Source organism: Nicotiana tomentosiformis, chromosome 9 (assembly GCF_000390325.3).
Source record: "Nicotiana tomentosiformis chromosome 9, ASM39032v3, whole genome shotgun sequence".
Lineage (NCBI taxonomy): Eukaryota > Viridiplantae > Streptophyta > Magnoliopsida > Solanales > Solanaceae > Nicotiana > Nicotiana tomentosiformis.
The window spans coordinates 41,599,786-41,626,120 of record NC_090820.1 but is presented as its reverse complement, the minus strand read 5'-3'; the positions used below and the strand labels follow the sequence as shown (position 1 = coordinate 41,626,120).

The window sequence follows — 26,335 nt, the reverse complement described above, 5'->3', positions numbered from 1 at the left end:
TTGAATTGGCGAAAGTTAGAATTTTGGCAATTTTGGTCGGCAGTAAAAATTTTGATATCGGGGTCGGATTGGATTTCCGGAAGTTGGAATAGGTTCATGGTGTCATTTTTAACATGTGTGTAAAATTTGAGGTCAATTAGACGTGGTTTGGTAGGTTTCGACGTCTTTTGTGGAATTTGAAAGTTTACAAGTTCTTTAGGCTTGAATCTGGGTGTAATTGGTGTTTTGATGTTGTCTTGAGTGATTCGAAGATTCGCCTAAGTTCGCATGGGGTTACATGTCTTGAATCCGGGTGTAATTGGTATGATCGGTTGAGGTCCTGGAGGCCTCGGGGTGATTTCGGATGGTTAACAACTTGATGGGAGTTGAGGAATTGCAGCTGAAGCTACTGCTACTGGTGTAATCGCACCTGCGGAGTGGGAACCGCAGGTGCGAGCCTGCATAAGCGAAGGAGGAACAGTAGATGCGGCTAAGGAGGACCTGGGCAGATGACGCAGGTGCGATGGCATTCCCGCACCTACGATGGTCGCATAAGCGGATTTAGGGGAGCAAGTGCGAGTTTGGACCGCAGGTGTGATGTAGTACCCGTACCCGCGAAGAGCGCAGATGCGGTCAATTGATCGCAGGAGCGGAGGCAGTGTTTAGGGATTTTTCCGCAGATGCGAAAATGGAGCCGCAGGTGCGAGAAGTATAGGTAGTACCTATAAATAGAACACTTCGAAAATTTTCTCCATTCTCATCATTTTTGAGCTCGGAATTTGGGGATTTTGAGAGAGATTTCGGAGTAATCACTGAGGTAAGTTCCTCGTGCCTATTTATCTTCAGTAATGGTGTTTCCCCACTGATTTTACACCTAGTTGGTGAGTGTTTGAGGTGAGATTTGGGAGATTAGGGTTTGGGAATTGGAGAGTAAATTTTGGGGTTTTGGAGGTGCAATTGAGGTCGAATTTTGATAAATTTGGTATGGTTAGGCTCGTGAGTGAATGGGTTTACGGGTTTTGTGACTTTCGTCGGGTTTCGAGATGTGGGCTCGGGGGGCGGGTTGAGCCGATTTCAGATTTTGGACTATATTGTAGTAGTTTTCTTGTGGAATTGATCCTTTTAGCCAATATTGATTATCTCGTACTGTTTGTGACTAGATTCGGGGCATTTGGAGGCCGATTCGAAAGGCAAAGGCATTTCGGAGTAGGATTTATGCGCGGTTGAGGTAAGTAACAGTCTTAAATATGGTTTTGAGGGTATGAAATCTCGAGAATTGGTATAATGTGAATATTTGGGGGTGACGCACATGCTAGGTGACGGGCGTGCGAGCGTGCACCATGTGGGATTATGACTTGGTCCGTCCTGTGAGACTGCAAAGTCGAATAGCCATTGTTATTACTTGTGTTTCCTTGTCTTTGAGTAATTGACTGTCTTTCATGTTAGAAACCATGCTTAGGCCATATGATATCACTGTTGGGACCCGCAACGATCGTAAACTTGTTGAATTGACTGTTAATTGTTGTCTTGTACTCAGTCACAGTCTTACTTGTGTGTTATATCTTTGTTTCCTCTCATTTCTTGTTGATACTTGTTGTATTCTCTGTTGGGCTGATTATTATGATATTCTGTGAGCCCGAGGGGCTGGAGAGGTTAGTGAATGAGATAGGGCCTGAGTGCCGAGCTGTGCAGTATATGAATCGGGTTACACACCGCAACAAGCCTTCGGGTATATATATATATATATATATATATATATATATATATATATATATATATATATATATATATTATTGGATTGGGTTGCATGCCGCAACAATATTGGATCCGGTTGCACACCACAACAATATTAGATCGGGTTGTGTGCCGCAGTAATATAACGCTTGGGCTGAAAGAGCCCCTCCGGAGTCTGTACACCCCCAGTGAGCGCAGGTACCTATTGAGAGTGTGTATTGAACGCTGAGAGCTGAGAGTATGAGTAGTTGAGATGAGTTGAGTGACTGCTGCCTTGAGAGGCTGTACTTGCTTTTATTTATTGTTGCACTTAGTTGCTATCTAATGTTGTTGTGAAATTTCTGGAAGATTCATATCTCTTTTACTTGAGCTTAAACTGATTTGACTTATACCATCGGATTTGAAAGCATGTTCACTCTTTAGTGAAAACTTCTGAAATGATTTGTATTATTATAGTTCGTCACTGCTTCTCAGTTCCTTATTTAATTCTGTTACTTTTCTGAGTTGGTTGTACTTATGCTACACCTTGCACTTCATGTGCAGATCCAGGTGTGTACGGTTCTGGCGGTCGCTGATCAAGTTCGTGTGCGAGCTGATTATCGGAGACTTACGAGGTAGCTGCAGGCGTCCGCGGTCCTTGTTTCTCCTTTCTTATTATCTTTTCTCTCTTGTATTGGCATTTGGCACATACTGTAGTACACTCTGTTTCTAGATTGGTTATTAGATGCTCATGACTTAGTGACACCCCGATGTCGGGCTATCATTCCACACTTGTATTTTGAGTTTTTACCCCGTTATTATATAAACCTTCAGTTAGTTTAATTGCTTTAGCTCACTTCTGTTATATTGAAAGCATATTGAGAATGTAGGCTTGCCTAGTTCCACGATAGGCGCCATCACGACTGGTTGGGTATTTGGGTCGTGACACTTTTATTTTTTAATTCCAACTTTCTTTTATTTTTTATTTTTTAAATTTTCACATTTTTTTACTTTTATGTTTTTTAATTTTCCACTTTCGTTTAATATTGTTTTTAACAATTTTCACTTACTTTTATTTTTACTTTTTAATTCCATACTTCTACTTTTCCTATTTTTTTATTCCCATCCGAATTTGTTTTTTAAAAATATTTAATTTTTTTCGGTTTTTTATTTTATTTTATTTTAAAATAAAGATAAAAATAAAAATAAAAATAATATTAATAGTAATAATTGACCTTTTAAATTATTTTTAATTTTTACCCTATATAAAAAAATATAACAAAGCTAAAACATTATATATTAAATTTCTAAAAATATTTATATAATAAAAGATAATAAAAATTCAAATATAATAAAAAATTAGGTGCTCAGACGGCGGAAAGGTTTTGACAGTTTTCTAATAGTAATTCATGAAAGATCAAATCATGTTTCAAAAGATGTTTTAAATGGACTGTGTTTGGATAAAAAAGCCAAGATTAAATGGCAAAAACTAAGTGGTGTCTGAGATCTGTTCTTGTTCGTAAATACTCGAAGACATAGCGCATGAAAATACATTTCTTCAAGTTGTGAATAACCCAAAAAAATAAAATCAACTTGTGTCAGCACATGCTCTTTCCACATGATTTATCCATGATGCACGGCACACTCCTCGCTGCCACGTTCTCTCTTCTATGCATGTGACCAAAATGAATAAACAAAAAAACTTATCGCTCAATTCACATTTAGTTTCACACTTACACAACCATTTCAATACTCGAGGGTATTTGCAAGCGGAGAAGCTTCAGTGAAAATACATTAATCTTATTATTATTGATTTCTCATCCTTAGTCGGTGTGTTTCTACAGGATATTGATGGCAACAAGATCTGTTCAACTTGTCTGCTTACTTATTTGCTCTCAGGCCATCATCAAAACTGCATCTGCAAAAGTAAATGAATCATTTAAACAAGAGAAAGGCATAGATCATGCATACTTTGTCGATACAACAATTGTTCAGAATGCTTTGTCAAAAGGAGCAGGTTAATTACACTACTTATTATATGCAGAAATTAATAACTTAAATTAGACAAATAAATGTATGTATTAGCATAAAAGAGTTATATTAATCCTTTTCACTTGCAGTGTGCTTGGACGGATCACCTCCTGCATACCATCTTGACCGAGGATTTGGACATGGAGTCAGAAACTGGATTATTCTACTCTCAGTAAGTTCAACGTAGCACAAGTTTGATTCTACCGTTTTATCTAGACACAGGGCTGTTATTATTTGTTTTTTCCAGAAATTACTTATAACATTGATAGTGCAAATAATTTATACTATCAGGATAATTTAACATGTCATAATAAGTTGTTTGCTTTATTTTCAGGTTACTAAATACACTTGCTATGAGCAGTTAACTTAAGTTATCTTTTAGGACCTAGTAATGCAAATATTCTTTTATATATTATCAGTATATAGAAGTTAAACCTTTTTTCTTCACAACATTGAGAAATGCTTTGATCTCTAATTCTTATGAACACATGATTTTTTGAATCTTTTTAAATATTCGAAATTTTTTACTTTGTTTATAGGGAGGAGCATGGTGCAGAAACATCACAGACTGCCTGAACCGTTCGAAGACTGATTTAGGTTCTTCAAAACATATGACGCCATTCATATTTCTAGGCATTTTCAGCAAGAGCAAAAGTGAAAATCCAGGTTCTCTTGAATTAGGATACCCAACATCTCGTTTTGAATTATAAATAAAAAATTATTTCTTGAAAACAACTTGATGAAATGAAAATAATGAAAAGTTTGAATGACAAAGTTGGCTTATTAGATGTTGCGGTGGTGCAAATTACTCTGTCCAATTGGTTGATCGTACGGTTATTTATTGTAAAACATGCAGATTTTTACAATTGGAACAAAGTCTTTGTTAGATACTGTGATGGTGGAGGGTTTACCGGAGATATTGAAAGCATTGATCCCGTATGTTCTCTTTTAAGGTTTTTGTTTTAAAATCTGTCTATTTTCATCTATATTAAAAGTGGAAAGTCATTAAGTAACGTTAAATTATTGAAATAACCTTCTTATCACCCAAATATCCTACTCCATTTGTTTCAATTTAAATGACACACTTTACTTATTCGTTCAAAAAAGAATGACACATTTTTATAATTGGAAATAATTTAATTTTAAACTTTTTATTTTATCCACTTTACCCTTAATTAATAAGAAATTTTTATAGCCACAAAAATATCATATCCCATAAAGCTTTTGTCCTTAAGCTTTTAGGACGACATATTTCAAAATTAAAGTCTTCTTTTTTTCTCAAACTCTGTATCAAGTCAAAGTATATCATCTAAATTGAAACGGAAAAATGGATGGAGTAGTTAATATTAAAAATATTAACGCTCAACACCTAAGAGAAGCCAACGCTTGATACGCTACAACAGCCCCCAACGTAAACGACCTAACGACAACTTGAAATGGTGGCTTTTTTTCTTGCACTTTCACGTTTATGTAATTCCTATTTTACAGTATGCTAAATTCCTGTTTTACTGAGTATGTTGTGTTCTCTCTGGGATGAATTATGTTGTGTTCTCTCTGGGATGAATTATCAGCATTGGTTAAAATACACTATAATGAGAAGTCTACTACAGATTTTCGTTTGGTGTCACTAATCACTATTTGTATGTGAAGAAGTCATCATGCTTAAAAGCTCATTCAATATAAATTGTTTTTGCCGTCGAATTTATCACATGCCTAAGACACGGGTTTTTATTACAAAGAAAGGGAAAGAAATGGACAAGTATAATATGCACAATCAGATTGTTAGTTCTTGCCCGGGAAGAAGATGATTTTACACAAGTACTACGCTAATAATCTATGTACTTATATATCATACTTTATACATGTTATCTTGATTTAAGTGTATGTCAATTCTTTCATGCCATAATACAGCATATGCATGTGTTGCATGCCCTTTTGGAAGATTTTTTGGTCAATGATATTATTAAAGAGAAGAAACTTAATGATACTTTCTTTTACTATATTGCAACATGGTAATTCTTCTGCCAAGTCATACTCCCTTATCAGTTGTGCCATATTTCATTTATGTCTGAACATCTTTCTGATTATTCTGCTGTTCTTCCTCCTGATGATGTGGGAAAGATTAATTACTTACATTTCCTCCACCGGTTAATACTCTTTGAAGGTCTGTCATGACAACCCATTAAGCTTGAAATAATTTTTCACATGTTGTGTTATTTGCTCTTAATCTATCATTAAGCAAAGGCTTACATCCTCCGGTCATCATTTTTTTTTATATTGCGTAGTGTTTCGAAGTTATTTATTTAGGAGCACTATACTAATCTTAGAACTAGCGATGAAGTATCTCTCTTGATGTTGAGACTTTGACATGCATGAATTGGCCGGCGTGTATTATTAGTATAGTCACTGGCGAACTAGAAAATATTTCAAGGGTGTTCAAACTTGAACAAAAAAAATAAAAATTGTAGAGAGTAAAGCTCGAACCCGCGCCCATGAGGCCCTCTTGACCACCCTTTGCCACTGAGCTAAGACTCTTCATTGTTGCAAGGGTATTCAATATGTATTAAATGCATATAAATCCAAAATTTTACCTATATACACAGTGTTAATTTTCCGACATTTTTCCGACGAAGGGTGGTCAGTTGACCACCCTTGCTACACTGTAGCTTCGCCCCCGAGTATAGTCATGTATTATTGTTTTTAAAAAGAGAAAAATAGACCGGTCCTCTTCTTGCTATCAGACTTAGGTCCAGAAATGCCAGTTGATGGTTCAAATAATGCTTATTTATTTTAGGGAAAAGGTCCAGATTTATCCATGTACTATTGAAAATAGTTTACATGTATCGTGGTTTATACTTTTCGTCTAAATTTACACCTACCATTAGCATAGTAAATAAATTTTCCCTTCAGTGGCCATATGACACAACAAATAAAATCCTTAGGTGGAGTCTATGTCACCATTTTTTTTACTAATATCTTACTTTTTACATTTATTAAATTAGAAAATTTAAAGAGAAATTGTCTCTCATTTAACCTAGTTTTGTTTTATAACTTACTCCCTCTCTCCTTTAGCAGTTATCGGCGACGACGAGATCAACCGGTCAGTTAACCTCCAAATCAGATCTTTGTGTACTTAATTCTATCCCTTTGTTTCCACCCTCATCTCTCTCATACTGTATTCGCTTGCATGCAACCTACACGAAAACACCCACCAACACCAGAAACCAAATTTGTCCGAACATCATCGGAAGCCACCAGACCCAAAAACTCTTCGACCACGATTTGCCTTTCTTGCTTACCCAAAAACGTCGGTGAGTAGCATTGGCATAAAAAACGACAAGTCGGGAAAATACGCACAAACATAGATCTGTACAAAAATAAGAAAAAGGAGTAGAAGCAACTCCACCACCTGTATTTTGCCGGAAATTGATTCGGCGTCTATCGCCGTTAGTAGCAGCGTCTGACATTGCTGAAATCTATGTGATCTGCCATTGAAGAATGAGCAGTGAACTCGATGCTACTCTTTTGGAGTTACAGAGCATGTGAGTGAATGGGCTAAAGAGAGGAATATTTGGAAATGATAACTGCTATTGGTATTCATTTACAATATAAGATATATACATGTGATATAGCTAGCTAACTCTACTAATGCTTAGCTAACTAACATGCTGGATCCGTTAATTTAAAGTAAGAAACTAACTATATAACTTCCTAACTAACATAATTACCTAACTAACAGTATTAACTAACAGTGTCACTTCATAATACTCCCCCTCAAGTTGCAGAGTGTAAAATGTTAATCACACCAAGCTTGCCTAAGAGGTGATTGTGTTGAGCCTGACTTAGTCCTTTGGTAAGCAGGTCAGTCAACTGATCCTTAGTGTTCACATAGATTGTCTGCACAATTCCATCTTTAATATTGTCTCTGATGAAGTGGCAATCTATCTCGATATGCTTAGTACATTCATGAAAAATAGGATTAGCTGCAATCTGCATAGCTGACTTGTTGTCACTCATAACTGCAACAGGTGTCTTAACATCCACTCCAAGCTCTTTAAACATGCCTAGCAGCCAAGTAACCTTTGCTACAGCTGAAGCCATGCTTCTATACTTAGCTTCTGCTGAACTCCTAGACATTGTATGCTATTTGTTTTTATTTCCATGAGATTAAGGATTCATCGAATTTGATCACATAACTAGTGACAAAGCTTGTTGTGTTAGGACAAACTGCCTAGTCTGAATCACACCAATAAGTTAATTCTGTAGTAGGGGCTTCTGATCTCAACCAAATACCTTGGCCAGGAGAGCCTTTCAGATACCTTACTAGCCTTGGTGCAGCCTCCCAATGAGACCTTTTTGGCTGCTGCATAAATTTAATTAGTGTTTGGATGGCATAACTAATGTCTGGTCTGGTGGTAGTGACATACATCAGTTTGCCAATCAGTCTTTGGTACAGACCAACATCGTGCAGAACTACATCACCTTTAACTCCTGTTGTAGCATCTAATTGCACTGTGGTGAGCTTTAGGTTTGTTTCTAAAGGAGTTGCGGCTGGCTTGGCTGCACTAAGCCCCATACTAGATAAGAGTTCTAGAACATACTTCCTTTGATTTAGGATCACTCCTTTATTGGACCTTAGTACTTCAATCCTTAAGAAATACTTAAGCTCACCTAGGTCCTTCAGCTTGAATCTTTGATGAAGAACATGTTTTGCCTCAGCTATCAGTGCCTCATCATTACCAGTTATAAGTAGATCATCAAAACATAAATCAGGATAATCACCAAACCTGCACCCTTTCTCAAAGTAAACAAGGAGTAATCATGGTTACTCTGCACAAAACCTCCCTCTGTTAAAGCATCAGATAATTTGACATTCCATTGTCTTGAAGTTTGTTTAAGCCCATATAAGGACTTGAGTAGCTTGCATACCTTTTGCTCCCCTGTCTTCTGAAGCCTTCAGGCATATCCATATACACTTTTTCACAGAGATCACTTTGTAAAAAGGCATTATAAATACCCATTTGATAAAGGTTCCAACCATTGGAAACTGCCAAGGCTATTACTGATCTGACTATGACCATTTTCACTACTGGTGATAATGTATCATGGTAATCAAGTCCTTTTTGTTGACTGTATCCCTTTGCAACAAGTCTAGCCTTGAACCTTTCAACATCACCATTAGCTTTATACTTAATTTTATACACTCACTTGGACCACAGTATGTTTACCATGTGGTAAGCCAACTACTTCCCATGTTCTGTTATCTTCTAGTGCTTTGACCTTTTGTTTTATAGCTTCTACCCATCTTGTATACTTCACAGCCTGCCTGAAGTTCCGAGGTTCTACCAGACTGGAAAAGTTTGCTAGGTAGAATTGATAAGTAGGAGTAGTTCTTTCATACGACAAACAATTGGCTATAGGATATTTGCTGCTTGACTTCCCATGTGTTATGTAGTCCTTCATCTAGATGGGCTCTCTAGATTCTCTAGTTGACTTTTTGATAGGAAGCTGAGGTCCTTCTGCTTGCATGCTCTCAAATTGTGAATACTTAGTTATAGTGGTCATGGGATTTGTTGTTGGAGCAGTTGGTTGAGACATCACATTCTCTTCTTGTGTGGCTATTTCCTATGCACCTGCATTCTGATCTTGTTCCTCATTGGTATGATTAACCTCTGAGGTAGAAACATCATAGTTAGGTTGTTCCAAGAAACTATGATCCTCTAAATCAGATTCAACAGTATCTTGAGCAAAAGGAAACTCTAATTCCTTGAAGACCACATCTCTATTGACAAAGAATTATTTTGTAGCTAGTTCTATCAGGATATATCCCTTTTTTCTCTCAGAATATCCCATGAGCACAACTGCCTTTGCTCTTTCTGCAAATTTATCCCCTTTTGGAATGACTGTTGCATAGCATAGACATCCTATAACTCTTAGACGTGTTAGTAATAGTGGTTTGGTATGCATTACTTCATATAGACTCTTTCCTTGAAGTGCTGCTGAAGGCAGCCTGTTTATCAAGTATACATAAGCTATAACACACATGCCCCGGAACTTAAAAGGCATTTTTGACTGAAACCTTATAGCCCTTGCCACATCCATAATATGTATGTGTTTTCTCTCCACAACACCATTCTGTTGTGGAGTGTAAACACAACTACTCTGATGCAGAATTCCCAAACTCTGCAGTAGATCCTTGCACTGAGAGTTAAAAAACTCTGTGCCATTGTCCGATCTCAAGATTTTTACCATCTTTCCAAAGTGGTTCTTTGCCATCAGCAAAAAATTCTTAATGGCAACTATAGTTTCAGACTTAAGTTGTAGCAGATAGATCCAGACATATCTACTAAAATCATCAACAACAATTAGAAAATAATACTTCTAGTCAAAAGTAGGAGTCTTATAAGGTCTCCAAAGATCCATATGAACAAGAGAGAAAGGAGCTTCAGCTCTATATGTACTATTATAAAACATCAGTCTAGTTTGTTTGGCTAATGGACAGACTGGACAATTATTCAATGACTCACTATTTACATTCTTGCTCAGTAAGGTGATATTCTTCATAGCTGGAAGAGATGGATGTCCAAGTCTTTGATGCCACAACCTGCGATCTTCCTTTCTTTGGCTAATGGTTCTTTAAACTTGAATCCTGGAATATAAAAGACATCATGTATTGCTTCATTGCCAAATATAGCAGCTCAACCAGTAAGTGCAATAGGAATCTTATCTCCATTAGCTAAGTGAACCACATTACTAGAAGTCCTAGTGGTCTTATTGTCATTCATCAATATATCACTGGAAGTTACTATGTGAATCTACAATCCTCTCATCCAAATAGTCCTTAGACAAGAACTTACTCGTTATACCTGCCATGTTGACTTAACAATCAGAAGCTGTATCTTTGTTTAATAGCTCAAGGATTTGTTTGTATTGTTCCTCGGTGAAGTATGGTGCCATCCCAGTTATTCCTCCTAGTACATCACCAGCTGATGAGGATCCTTGAGAATGAGCATCAGTGTTCCCAAGTATATTGTTGGCTGCAGTGAAATGTTGGTGAGATCCACGCCCAAAACCAAACTGACCCCCATTGCCACGACCATATTGACCTCCAATGTTGTTACTAGACTTCCTTCTTGCCTTGAAGTCCTTAGGATACCCAACAATCTTATAACTGTTCTTCTTAGTGTGACCTTTTAGACCATAGTGTTCACATTGCATAAAGGGCTTCTTGCCTTTGTACCCTTGGCTTCTACCTACCTGCATAGCCATTGGATCATTTTTCTCATTTGCTGAACCTAGCCCAGGGGATTGTTGGGATTCATCTTCTATCACCATGGCATAAGCCTGGTTCAAGGAGGGCTCATTAGTCTTCAAAAATATTTGTCGTCTAGCTTGATCATATGAATAATTCAAGCCGCTGAGAAATTGTAGAAGTCTTTGTTGTTGAAGATGCTCCTTGTATTCTCTCGAGTTTGACGTTGGTACCAATTCATCATATTCATTCTATAAACTCTTCAGCTTAGTAAAGTAACTTGAGACTGAATCAGTTCCTTGTGTCAAATTGGCAATGGCTCTGTGCAATTGAAAGATACGCATTCGATTCACCTTATCAAACCTTTCCCTCAGATCTTCCCAAACGAGGTGTGCATTCAAAGCATATGCAATTCCACTTAAAAGTTCAATGGAAACCGTATTCATGAGCCATGATAAGACAATGACATTAGAAGTTTCCCACTACTCATGCAATTCAACTGTGAATGACTCCTTTGTACAAGTGCCAGTCACAAACCATAACTTCCTCTTTCCTTCAAGGGCAATTTTCATCGTCCTGCTCCATAAACCGTAATTTTCTGATCCTGTAAGCTTCACAGGGATCAGAACAACACCAGTAGTATCCGATGGCCCAAGGTACATAGGATGAGTATAAGGAATTGCAATTTCCGCCATTGATGAGTAGAAAAATAAAATCGATCTAATTGAGAAGAAGAAACAGATCACCTAGATAGAGATAGCCAACCTTAGTGATTGACGAGCATCGGTGGCTCTGACACCATGCTGAAATCTATGTGATCTGCCATTAAAGAATGAGCAGTGAACTCGATGCTACTTCTATGGAGTTACAGAGCATGTAAGTGAATGGGCTAAAGAGAGGAATATCTGGAAATGATAACTGCTATTGGTATTCATTTACAGTACAAGATATATACATGTGATATAGCTAGCTAACTCCAGTAATCCTTAGCTAACTAACAGGCTGGATCCGTTAATTTACAGTTGGCAACTAATTGTATAACTGCCTAACTAACATAACTACCTAACTAACAGTACTAACTAACAGTGTCACTTCATAATAGACATTTTCTTTTCCACTATTTTGCTGGTTTAATTCTTTATTGGATATAGTTGATTTGAATAATACTACACTGTTAATTAACCTTGGTCAAGAAAACAAGACTTTTTCTTTTTAAAAATTAGTGAATACCTCGATTTTAGGTGATCCTATGTGATCGATACAACAATAATGAAAGTATCTAAAGCTTCTTCTAACTTCATCGACGGTGCCACCTAACATGGCTCTTTGTTAGGGTTCTGATAGCTTTGCTTTGAGGACGAAATTTGTAGAAGAAAAATATGTTAAATTATAGAGAATATTTTTCAAGGGTTTCTCTTTTTCGGGACGATTTCTGTTTAAATTTTCTAATTTAATAAATGTAAAAAATAAAATATTTTTAAAAAAATGGTGACATGGACTCCACCTTAGCATTTTATTTGTTGCATCAGATTCCACTGTGGATATCTGTTAGGGATAAGGGCAAATTTGTTTACTATGCTAGCGGTAGGTGTAAATTTAGACGAAAAGTATAACGGATGGTACATGTAAACTATTGTTAATAGTATAGGAATAAATGTGGACCTTTTCCCTTTATTTTATGCTACCCTTACTTCATAGTCTCAGTCTATTGGGTGGTGTAGGTTGCTCATTGTACTTTTTTTTTTATATTAATAAAGTAAGCTATGTCTACGTTGGTTAAAAAATAAGAATAGAAAGGGAAAGAAGTGTAAGATCGAGTTTGGTCATGGATAGGCAGTATAAAACTTTTTTAATTGTATTGGATCTTATATCTATCCAAGAAGGTAAACAAAGTATAAAGTAACATTGTGCAAGCTATACATTGACCTTCATATTAGGAGATTTGATGGATATCTCTTTTGTCACGATCTAAAATCTCACATCAAGATCGTAATGGCGCTTAACCAAACTTGTTAAGCAAGACAACTTGAAGATAACAAAATAAAGTTCATTTTTATTATTTAGCAGAGATATATGACAATAAAAGATGGAAATAGTCTAAAAAATAATGATAATATCAGCTAAAACCACAAGCAAGGTCTAAACAAGGCCAATACAATACGCCCCCAAAACTAGGTGGCATAAGTACACGAGCAAACTATGAAAATGAAATCAAGTTTGTATACATGTCATCAGACTGTCTGAAGTACAAATATACATAAATATAATAAGGGACAAGGACTCGGGAACTGCAAAGTAGATCCATGAAGTACAACTCACCCCAATCTCCGTAGGATCTCCTAGCCCAATCAGAAAGCTCTGCTTGGACCAACCTGAGGATCTGCACAAAAGATGTGCAGAAATATAGTATGTGTACACTACAGTCGGTACCAAGTAAGTAGTCTAACCTCGAAAAAGTAGTGACGAGGCTAGATGCTTCCATATACTTACCTTACAAGTAAAATAACAGATTTAAGATCTGGAGCAATAAGTAATATCATGAATAATAAGTGTCAGAGATATCAACGGATAAGCATGCTTTTCTAGCACAGAAATAACCCTATCGCTGCTCAGATATAATAATAAAAGATAACATGCTCAAATTACAAAGTCGGGACTCCCAATTAGCACATAAGGATGTCAAGTAACAATTTATAATGAAATAAATACTTCAAAACGAATCAATAATAAGAATGCATGCTCAACCGGTACAAGGTCCATGTATCACATAATACAAAATTCCTGTATTTTTATGGTACAAAATCCATGTACCGACCATACTCACTGGGCCTAAAGTAACATGGGTTATTACCTGACTTTAGAGGGACGGATCCAAATTCAAGCGTAAGAGGGGTATACTAACATCCCTCATAAATCAATATCTGATCATCATGTCCAATCTACCATAACTGTATTTCACCCGCATGCTTACCCTTCGTACCAAACCTTACTCTAAATCACATATCCATTATTAAAAATATATGTATATGCTCAAGAATTATTGGTAGAGGGTGCACACTGACATAATAAATATTAATACACATATGTACTCATGAAATCTCTATGTGACTGCAGATGATTATGCAAATTTCACATATCCATAATACGTTCTCATGCCTTCACAATTAATAATAAGCTTGGGCATGATTTCTAACATGAATAACAGAGCAAACATAGTCACACAAGCCAAATAAATCATGAATCAAACGAGCACATAGTCAAACAAAGCATGACATATTTTAATTTCTATCCCTGGTCATGATATAAACAAAGTGAATACATATACGCCACCACGTATATACACCACCACCAATACCTCAAGCACATAGCAAACAAGTCAGATCCTAGGGGTTTCCCACTAACAAGGTTAGCCAAGAGACTTACCTCCACCTGGTAGCCTCTAATATCCCAAAATAGCCTTTCCTCTCAAATCAACCTCTGAGCCAGCCGAATCTAGCCAAATACAACTCAATAGTGACAAACAAGGCCATAGAAATCGAAACCAAACAATAAAGATCGAGTCTTTAATCAATTGCACAAAGTCAACCAAAAAATTCAACTCGGATCCGCCTCTCGGAACCCGATAAAATTTACAAATCTCGAACACCCATTCCAATACGAGTCCAAATACATAAGTTTCATCTAAAATCGACTCCAAATCGGGGTTCAAATCTCAATAATTCATTTTTCAAAAATTTCTTACAAAAATCCCAATTTCATTCTTAGATTTCTTCAACCAAAGGCCAAAATCAAAGATAGAATCATGAAATAAATTTAAATCTAAGTCAAGAACACTTACCCTAATCCAAGTGGTGAAATCACCTCAAAAATCGCTTCAATCCGAGCTCCCAATCTCAAAATATGATAAAATAAATTAAACCATCGAGAAATATACTCTAACCAGCCATTTTGCTTTTGCTGACAAAAAGCACGCATCTGCAACACTGCATCTGCAGAAAGTACCTCGCAGATACAAAACCCATTAAGTTCCGCCCTTCCGCTTTTGTGGTCCAAGTAGCGCACTTGCGCATTCTCTTATGCTATCAAGACTTTGGATCTGCGGGCTCCTGCTACCCCAGCCTTCCTCCGCACCTACGACCTTATTGTCCGCATCCGCGGACTCACATCTGCGGACCCAACTTCGCAGGTGCAAAAACACCATAACAGAAATGCCTATAAGGCACCAATCAATCTGAAACACATTCGAGGCCCTAGGATCCCGTCCAATTATACTTACCAGTCCAAAATATAACTTGGATCTACTCGAACTCCCAAAGCACACAAAATAACACCCACACCATATATCACATCTCAATCCAAGCCTAATGAACTAACCGAAATTCCAACATTCAAAAGTCATGCCGAATGCCACCAAACCAATTCAGAATCACCTCAAATTTTGCATACAAGTTTCGAATGATATAACGAATTTATTCCAACTCTCGGAACAACAATCCAAGCCCGATAATACCAAAGTTAACTCTCGGTTAAATCTATGAACCTTCCAAACCTTCAAATTCCCAACTTTCGCCAAATAGAGCCAAATAAACCTAGGAACCTCCAAAATTAAATTTGGACGTGTGTCTAAGTCCAAAATCACCATACAAACCCATTGGAACTATCAAAACACCATTCCGGGATCGTTTACAAAAAGTCAAACATCGGTGAACTCGTATAACTTAAGCTTCCATAAATGACACTAAGTGGATTGAAGTTGTGGCTTTTCTCGTTCCTTGCCGTAATTAATCACTGCAATCACTTTGTAAGATTTTGGTAGTAACGGACGGGCAAGACAATTTTATCTATGTTTGGCCTTCTCTCTCCTTTTTGTGGATTTTTTAGATGGAGGTATCTAGATATTAGAAATTTCATATAATTGAACTGTGGTAACTCGTAATTAGAGCCAAATTTTCAAAACGCTCTCTAGGTAAGTGATTACATTTTCTTTAATTTGACATCGAGTTTCTTAAAGAAAAAAATACAATTTTTTCATTCTTTTAATCCAATTTTATATTGTTGGGTTATAGGTTTTTAAATATTTTAATTTATGTTTATCTTTTTATGATTCAATCGTTATGTTACTTCTTAAATTTTGGCTTTCCTTTTGTTTTAATACTATTTATATAAGTGGATTCTCTAAAGTGCTAATTTAAATATTTAATGAATGTGTTTACTTTCTCTTCTTCCATGAATTATTCCTCCATAATGTTGGCTTATTTCGACTTGAATTGTTAACGTTGTTTGATAACCTTTATGAATCGATCATCTTATGTCGGACTAGAATGAAAATGAAATTGATTTTGAATAGTAGGCTTGTATTTGGAACATGTAGAAGAACTATCACGACAAAATAAATGTGTGAAATGTATTGCTACTTCTACTGTTTGAATTCACTTTTATACGCCAAATATTTTCCGTGTGACGTTGCTGAGTACTTCTAATTTATTAAAGTGATATAGCATTAGGCGCAACTGAAGCGCACATTTTAGTGAAGAAAGGCACATTAATGGGAAAATAAAACTTAGAATATGTGAAGTTCAAAATAAAGCCAAAATAACAACTGAATAGACAAAAAAATATTTAAAAAATTACAAATAGGTAAAATATTAAATCTAGCTTTTTTTAGTGTTAGTACATGGGCTATTGATTGTTTGTCGAATATTACATGACTCGGGATACACGTGCAAACGCACGTGCCGAAAAACTAGTTTACACATAAATGTGAATATTGAGTTTGAGACATTTCTTTATTGGTGAAAACAACATGGAACTCTACTCACTTCCTACATTGTTTAGGCTACCAATCTTCATTTCAGAGGTGCAAGGATATTTGATGCAGTAATTGAGGATTTGTTAGCAAAAGGATTAAAGGATGCAAAGAATGTATGTAAATCTAAATTATAACTGAAATTTTATTTTCAGTATATTAGGTTTCATACTGAAATTATGCAATATTATTTAGTAATTGATACTAATAATGCAGGCCATTCTTTCTGGTGGTTCTGCTAATGGATATCCAGCCGTGCTATACTGTGATCGCTTCCACAATTTATTGCATAAAGCTCATAGAGTGAAATGTTTGGTTGATGCTGGTTACTTTATCCATGTGTAAGATATATAAGGATTTTAAATTTCCTATATAGCAAATGACTGTAAATGCTATCTAACCTTGAGCATCTTATTTTTAATAGGAAAAATCCACGTCTAGCAAATGTGTTTGAGTCACTCTTTAGAGATGTGGTTACTTTACATGTATATAAATCCTATATCTCTTCTTATTGATTTTTGTTTTTACCACTATATATCTGTTGATTTAAGGTTAGATCTGATATCTAAACCAATTTACTTGAGTTGCAGGGATCTACCAAAGTGTTACCAAAATCATGCACTTCAAAAATGAAACCAGAATTGGTACGTCCTGCTAGCTTCCTAGCTTGATTCAATTGTCATTTATGTGTCCTTTTTTGCCCTTGGAATAATTATACAAACTACCAATACACTGCAGTGTTTCTTCCCAGAAAACATACAACAAGATATCAAGACGCCTTTTTTTACCGTGATGTCAGCATTTGATAGTTATCAGGTAGTTAGACAGTTTTTCCAGTTAGTAGTTACTTTTTCCTCCACCATGTATGGTTTTGAAGGTCACTGGAATGATTTGAAAATGTGCACATACTAGGTGTAAGTTTAATCGTTAATTAATAAGCTGCTCTCGAATTACTCACAGGCCACCTAATTTAATAGAATTGTAAGTTATTTAAACTAGTTTGGATTTACTTTATATGCTAATTTTCTTTTACACATGAGTACTTTTTGGGAAAACGGGTGAAACACAATTTGTTTATTAGATACAGAAAGTACTTCTCAAAAATTGATCAAATCCAACCGCTTCTATCGAAAATTACTTAGGTGAAACACTACTTCTACTTCTCAAAATAAATAGTTTTTAGAAGTTTGACCAAATATGCTCTCGGTGTATTTAAGCTTTAGTTTTTCCAGGTTATAATTTATCTCACTTTTAATGGACGGTCATGTCCTATTGTATTAGGTGACTAAGGCTTCTTTTAAAGTATCAATGGATATTAAACTCAATTATTTTTCCATGCGTTTACCGAGAGACATAGTTATCTGCTAGCCTTCCTTTTTCCATTTAACGTTTCTAAATGAAATGTTTTTCAGGTGGACAATATTATAGGCTCAGATATAGGCGACTGCATTCGAGCCCGAAACTGCACTGAAAGTCAGAACAATGACTTCAAAGGTCTGTATATGTACCTGGGTTAAATAGTTATAATTCTAGTTCTTTTGTTATTCAATGGACCTGCAGGGTAAAAGTTTCACTATACTGAAACAGAAATATTCGTTTTATGAGTTAGTGAATACGACAAACATTTTTCAATGGAAAATTTCATAAAACAACGGAAATTTATGTTTGGTTTGGGTAAAAGGTTAAGGGTTGCAACAAAGGGAATAAAATAGGAAGGGTATGAGCATTCTTCATGTTTAATTTTATCAAGTAGAAATACATAAAGGGAGATGCAATTGAAACATATATACCCTCATAATTTATTTAAGGAAAGTTGCCTCCTAAACTTGTCTCGAAAAGTCATTTGCATATTTTAACTTTAAGAGTGACCTATCTAAAAGTACAAGAGGGGATGGATTGTAATCCTTTTTGACATCTGTGTCCTTTAGTCAGCTACTTTACTCGTATAGTCGACTATGGTACTAATAATACCTATGAGTAATGCAGAATGTTAAATTGCAGAAAAATAAATTGCACAACGATATTTTATGCTGGTTCGGATTCAATATGAATCCTAATCTAGTCCCCTTGGGTTGCATGAGGGTTCTCTATGATTGCTCCTTATCAAACTTTATTACAAGAGGGTTTTGTGACTTCTTCACACTTCACTATCTTTTCTCTCTCAGATTTTGATACAATGCTTCATCTCTCTCTCTCTCTCTCTCTCTCTCTCTCTCTCTCTCTCTCCTCTTCTCTCCTTCTTTACCCAGTATATCAATGAAGTTACAATGCTTGCTAAGAGAAGAACAAAGAGCTTGATATTAGGAAAAGGAAGACGGTGGATCATAAGGAAAGAGCTTGAAATTACAATGATTGTTAGCCTCATGCGATCCTGCAATTTTACAAGTGATGCCATCATTAAAATAAGGCTAACAATCTCCCTCTTTTTTATGATAATAATTTAAATATTAATTAAGGATCAACATATGGCACTTCGCTGACAGGAGCGTGTGGATCTTCTCCCCCTGAGTATGTGCTCCCCCTGAATTGTTGTTTCTCCTGATGTAATTCTTCTCCCTCTTTTGCATCAGCAAAAAGAAAAGTACAGAAGAGATAATGATATATGCAGATAAGTAGTCGAATTAACAGTAGTCGACTTAAGTAATTATCTAAGAGCAGACAAAACATAAGTATAAGAAGTCTGTAGTCGACTAGGCTACTATGTCTAGAACATCCACAAAACAGACCAAAAAATATAAATTGTTAAAACGACTATACAAAATCAACAAAAGAAGTAAGTGAGGGTATTGTAGAACACATCTTTCAGCCTGGTGAAGTTTGCTCTCATGGTGATTGAGATTCCATCAATCCTGTCATGCACTTCCTTTAATGCACCAACTGCCTCTTGTGCCATTCATTCCAACTTGACTCGAATTTTTGAGGCATCAGATTCTGCTTCCTTTTATGTTTCCGTGATGTCTTCCACCATTTTCTCGTAGTAGCAATAAGTTCCTTGACAACTTTAAAATTTTTATCTGTCCACCAATCTTGCAGCCAGTTCTAGATCAAATGAATGAGGGGTTGAAGCTTTTTCCTTGTAGTGGGTTGGTATGGCCTTGCCTTCGTTCTCATGCTTCTTCACCCACATTCCTTTTGTAGATATGTACCCCATGTTAGCAATGTCTATAGAGATATAACACTTAGACATGGGAACAAGCAGAAGGGTTTGAGAGAGGGATGTGATGTGCTTCCAACATATGGGTGATGATCATGCAGTATGAGAGACTAGTTGGGTCATCGGCACTTTCGAGCATAAAGTAAATCACCCAAGACAAGAGTTTGACCTTGTGTTTAGTAAGTAAGAAGTAGGCTAGGAATGTATCTCATTGAGACGGAGTAGAAAAGGAACCTGTTTTGGGAAGAATAGTGGTAGCAACAACGTTAGCAAGAATTTATGGTTTCAAAATTGATATTGCTGGGCCTACTTGATTTCGAAGAGGGTTAGTTGATGCTTCAACAATGCATTTCTTTGCTTGTTCAATCGAAACTTCAAAATCATCTGGCCAAGAGTTCTTAAACAGAGTGGCGTATCCGGAGCACTTGGTCAACTCTTCCAAATTGCAAATCATTCTTCCAAATCAAATCCCGAACCACTCGAAAACAAGAACCGATTGCACACGCAAGTCATAATATATTATATGAAGCTACTCAAGACCCCAAACCACTGAAAGAAAATTAAATGCTCAAAACGACCGATCGAGTTGTTAAATTCACCCCCACTTAAACATATATTCATCCTCGAACGTTCCAAGAGTCATTTCAAAGCCATTAGATCACTGTGTAAACTCACCATACACATATACATGGGTGATCCCACGTCACCCTAATCCATATAAGCCTGAGAACACAACCTAACTGAAATTCCTTACTTCAACCTTAGTCCATAAACCTTAGAACCCAATCTCCAGCATCCGGAATTGTATAGGTATGCACAAGCTGTATCAAACCATAACCATATACCATGATATAATCACATGATATACCACAAAACTCAGATACTCATAGTAATACCTTCTGACCACAATAGCTGCTCATTACTACACCCGGTACTGGCAACATACCTCATATCAAATAAAATCTTGTTCTAAAACTTCGTACACTGCCAAGGATGAAAGAAACATGTAGAAACTCATAACCACTCATCAGATCAACAAGTATTGGAGCTCTATCGCCTGTCAAGAACCATAGTCAAATTCTTAGTTGACTAGTGACCTTACTCTTCCAAACATACTTTAACAAAATCTAATGGCACAAATTCTAAGTCCAAAAATCTCATTTGCACATTGCAAGTAGCTTACTTGCACTGACAGGCCACACCAATGACAGAGCCACATACGATGCAATCTGTGCGCCCTCAAGCAATGACTTGAATATAACAAAAGATGGAAGGAGAACGAAATGAGAGAACTGTACAACAAGTCCAACAGGTACAACCCCAACGACACCATACTATGAATCCATCCCACATGGGAGAAGCAAAACACACAAAATAACCACGAAGAATCTCATCCTAAAATAACCCCGTTGCGGCACACAGTCTGCTCCAAACTTTCCGATCCACATAGAACACCCATCGAGCTACAATGCTCACAATCGACAACTACACGTGTATCAACAGTAAACACACGAAGCGCATGACCATAACCATGAAGAAACGGATAACACCATATACCATAAACAGGAAAAACACGACAAAGTGTAATAAGCAACCCGACATCTTAAGAGCCGCCTCGCTCAAACTTCACCACAAATCCCAAGCAAAACCACATTATGTGTGTAAATATCAACAATCTCACACCCCATCGTAGCATAAGAGAGTAACACATAAAGCACAGTAGGATATGAATAAGATCAACTCTAGCTGATGACACACCCCTAACAATAGTTGTACTGAGTAAACAAACATGATCCGATGTAGAAAACAAATTCTAATTAGGCCTCCCAATGGCCCCTAAATCAATTCCGATCCTCCTGAAATATGTAAATAACCTTCAAAAAATCCATAGTAACCTATCACACCGTATGTGTTTCAACCCCAAAATCTTATATCATCGCATGCGTATCAATATCACAACGTATCACAAATCACACCTCAAGTGCCCAATATCACAATTTTCCAAAGAAATCAACAATAACAGTGTTTTCACAATAAATAACACATGGCTCAACCACAATGTGCATCAGAGTCTCAACAATAACAACCGGAAGTAAATAACTCAACAAGAATAGTATTTCACAACTTCACAGCTTTGCCTCAATGCGAATCACGACCTTTATAACTCAAAACATGTTTCAACAACAAGGTATTCCAAGACTAACAACTTCAAGTAAAGAACTCAATAGTTAAAAAAATGAATAAGGAATAGAAGAAACACTAACTAAAACTAATCATGTAAATACAATTAACAAGTAAGAGATAGGACAAGTAGAGAATATGAAGATAGAATAATGATGATGCATATAACATGTTAAGGTAACTCAATTAAGGTATGAAAGGAATCTACATAGCTAAACCAGTCAATTTTCACATTTAGCTCGTGTACACACTCTTCACCTTGTGTACACGGCTTTCACATATCATAATTAACAAAAACCAACACCAATCCTAAGGGGTAATTCCCTCACACAAAGCTAGGCAAGATACTTACCTCAAAACACGTTAACTCAATCCACTAGTAGGTCTTTTCCTTGATCATCCAACTCCAAATGGCTCGAATCTAGCCAAAACAACTTCATACCATAAATATAAACTATAGGAAACTATTTCGAACTGTAAAGTTACGATCTTTACAAAGAAACAAAAAGTCAACTCAAAATCTGAACACCCATTCAATAATGAGTCCAATCAGACAAGAATTACTCAAATCCGACCTCAAATCGCCTTTCAAATCCCCAAATTTTAACCTAAGAAGTTTTCACAATTTTTTGCCAAATTTTTAACTCAAATCCCTAATTAAATGCTGAAAATAGCAATGGATTCGTGTAATATAGCCAACACCGAGTAAGAATATCTTACCTCAATGAATTTCTTGAAAATATCTTGAAACATCGCCACAAACAGAGCTCTCTAGGTCCGAAAATAGATAATGAAATCAAACCCTTGAACTTAGGCCTTTTCTGCTCAGTGGTTCTGCGTTTGCAGTCACACAGTCGCAACTGCGACGCCGAACCTACGCAAAACCCATCGCAGGTACGGTTCCCACTTAGGTCCTGAGATTCCTCTTCGGAGCAAACGACCGCTCATGCGGTCCTGCACAAGGCCTCTCCCCAAATTCCGCTTCTACGAAGGCAAAGTCCGCTCCTGCGGAGGCGCACCTGCACCTGCGAGCCCAGACCTGGGCTTCCCCTCTACGCTTCTATGCTTGACCACTCACACCCGCAACTCCGCACCTACGGCAAATCCCTCCGCAAGTGCGATGACACCAGAAGGCTAGAACTTCAGCTAAGAGACTAAGTCCATATTTGTTCTGGATTCAATTCGAATCAGACCTGGGGCCCCCGGGACCCCGTCTGAATATACCAATAAGTTCCAAAACACATAACGAACCTAATCGACGAAAAAAATCATATCAAATAACATCGATTCTATGATGAATTCAACTCTCGATCAAACTTTCCAACTTTTCAAACCTTCAACTTTCTGACTTTTGTCAATTTAAGCCGAAACGACCTACGGACCTCTGAATCAACATCTGTACACGCTCCTAAATCCAAAATAAACATACGGAGCTATTGGAACAGTTGAAACTCCATTCTGGAGTCATCTACACAAAAGTCAAACTATGGTCAACTCTTTGAACTTAAACCTCCAACTTAGGGACTTTGTGTCTCATTTCACTACGGAACTCACCCGAAACCAAAACCAAACCCCCACCAAGTCATATAACCACAATATAATATAGAGAAGGCAATAAATATGTGGATCGAGGCTAAAATACTCAAAACGACCGGCTGGGTCGTTACATCCTTCCACTCTTAAAACAAACGTTCGTCCTCGAATCAGTATAGAGACATATCTGAAGTGGTGAAAATATGAGGATTACGGCTATGCATATCATGCTCGATCTCCCAAGTCGCCTCCTCGACTGGTTGACCCCTCCAATGAACCTTCACTGAAGCAATGTTCTTCGACCTCAACTTTCGGACATGCCTGTCCAAAATGGCTACCGGCTCCTCAACATAAAACAAATCCTTGTCCAACTGGACTGAGCTAAAATCCAACACATGAGACAGATTATTGTGATACTTCCGGATCATAGAAACGTGAAATACAGGATGAACTGCAGCTAGACTAGGTGGTAGTTCAAGCTTGTAGGCCACCTCTCCAATCCTCTCAAGAATCTCAAAAGGTCTGATATACCTAGGGCTCAACTTGGAGCCCTTCTTCCCGAACCTCATAACACCCTTCATGGGCGAAACTTGGAGCAAGACCCGCTCCCCAACCATGAATGCATCGTCGCGAACCTTCCGATCCGTATAACTCTTATGTCTATATTGGGCTGTGCGAAGCCGATCTTGAATCAATTTAAACTTTTCCAAAGCATCCTGAACCAAGTTTGTACCCAATAACCTAGACTTACCCGGCTCAAACCAACCCACCGGATACCGACAGCACCTCCCATACAAGGCCTCATACGGAGCCATCTGAATGCTCGACTGTTAGCCGTTGTTGTAGGAAAACTCTGCAAGCGGCAAGAACTGATCCCAAGAACCCCCGTACTCCATCACACAGGCATGAAGCATATCCTCCAATATCTGAATAGTGCGCTCGGGCTGTCCATCCGTCTGAGGGTGGAATGGTGTACTTAACTCAACCCGTGTGCCCAACTCACACTGTACGGCCTTCCAGAATCGCCATGTAAACTGCCTACCTCGGTCAGAGATGATGGATACTGGAACGCCATGAAGTCGGACAATCTCGCAAATATAGACCTGAGCCAGGTGATCTGAAGAATAAGTAGTCACCACTGGAATGAAATGAGTTAACGTGGTCAACCTATCCACAATCACCCATATTGCACTAAACTTCTTCTGAGTCCGTGGGAGCCCAGCAACAAAATCCATAATAACCCACTTCCATTTTCACTCTGGAATCTCTAGCCTCTAAAGCAATCCACCTGGCCGTTGATGCTCATACTTCACCTGCTGACAATTTAGGCACCTAGTTACATACTCCACTATGTCTTTCTTCATTCTCCTCCACCAATAGTGTTGCCTTAAGTCTTGATACATCTTGGAAGCACCCGGATGAATGGAGTATTGTGAACTGTGGGCCTCCTGAAGAATCAGCATTTGAAGATTGTACTTCCGGAGCTGGGAGGATCATGAGCAGCATTTGAAGATTGTGCTCCAGACCTTGAGAGAAAAGAAGTTGTATGCAAAATTTTCAAACTATGAATTCTGGCTTGATTTGGCGGCGTTTTTGGGATAAGTACTGTCGAGTGAGGGGATCAAGGTAGATCCGAAGAAGATTAAGGTAGTGCACAGTTTGCCCAGACCGTCTTCAACTACTGAAATCCGGAGTTTTCTTGGGTTGGCAGGGTATTATCATCGTTTCGTAGAGGGTTTCTCATCTATTGCAACACCTATGACCAGATTGACCCAGAATGGTGCTCCGTTCAGGTGGACCGAGGAGTGTGAGGAGATATTTCAAAAGCTCAAGACTTCTTTGACTACAACCCCAGTGTTAGTGTTGCCTACGGGTTCGAGGTATGACAGTGTGTATTGTGGGGTGTCACGTGTTGGCCTCGGCGCAGTGTTGATTCAAAATGGTAGGGTGATTGCCTACGCGTTTAGACAATTGATGGTACATGAGAAGAATTTTGTTCAGGACCTTGAGTTAGCAGCTATTTTTCATGCCTTGAAGATTTGGCAGCACTATTTATACGGTGTCCCTTGTGAGGTCTATACCAACCACCAGAGTCTACAACATCTGGTCAAATATAAGGATCATAACTTGCGGAAGTGGAGATGGTTAGAATTGCTAAAGGACTATGATATCATTATTCTATATCATCCCGGAAAGGCCAATGTGATGGTTGATGCCTTGAGTCGTAAAGAGGAGAGCTTGGGCATTTTAGCATATCTACCGGTAGCGCGGAGAGGCTATTAGCATTAGATGTTCAGTCCTTGGCCAACCAATTTGTTAGATTGGATATTTCAAAGTCGAGTGGAGTTTTGGCTTGTGTGGTTTCTCGGTCTTCCCTATATGATCGTATGAGAGAGCATCAGTATGACAACCCCTATTCGCTTGTCCTCAAGGACACGGTTCAGCACGGTGATGCCAAAGAGGTTACTATTGGGTATGATAGTGTGTTACGGATACAGGACTGGCTGTGTGTGCCATGTCATCAATAAACACAATGACGAATTAGTCAAGGTGGGGATGGAATACACTGATCATTAAGTGCATGAATGTTGTTGGGGCGTTGGTCAGCCCAAATGACATCACAAGGAACTCCTAATGACCATACCGAGTCCTGAAGGTAGTCTTTGTAATATCCGACTCCCGAAGC

At 37.6% G+C, this 26,335-nt stretch overlaps 1 protein-coding gene across 4 annotated transcripts in view; it reads left to right on the top strand.

Annotated features, from left to right (window-relative positions):
- Positions 1–3,290: 3,290 nt before the first annotated feature.
- Positions 3,291–26,335, top strand: part of LOC104087809 (pectin acetylesterase 8-like) — a 46,853-nt gene continuing 23,808 nt past the window's right edge. Inside the window, exons 1-10 of one of the 4 annotated variants that reach the window (XM_009592368.4) lie at positions 3,294–3,709; positions 3,813–3,895; positions 4,263–4,389; positions 4,580–4,659; positions 16,811–16,897; positions 16,998–17,122; positions 17,206–17,266; positions 17,372–17,425; positions 17,520–17,597; positions 18,194–18,275. In XM_009592368.4, the coding sequence (XP_009590663.1) occupies positions 3,544–3,709; positions 3,813–3,895; positions 4,263–4,389; positions 4,580–4,659; positions 16,811–16,897; positions 16,998–17,122; positions 17,206–17,266; positions 17,372–17,425; positions 17,520–17,597; positions 18,194–18,275 (943 nt within the window). In that variant the 5' untranslated portion in view covers positions 3,294–3,543. Of the gene's footprint in view, positions 3,710–3,812; positions 3,896–4,262; positions 4,390–4,579; positions 4,660–16,810; positions 16,898–16,997; positions 17,123–17,205; positions 17,267–17,371; positions 17,426–17,519; positions 17,598–18,193; positions 18,276–26,335 lie in introns of all 4 variants that reach the window. The other 3 variants (XM_009592369.4, XM_033653874.2, XM_009592370.4) reach the window with 3 other exon arrangements.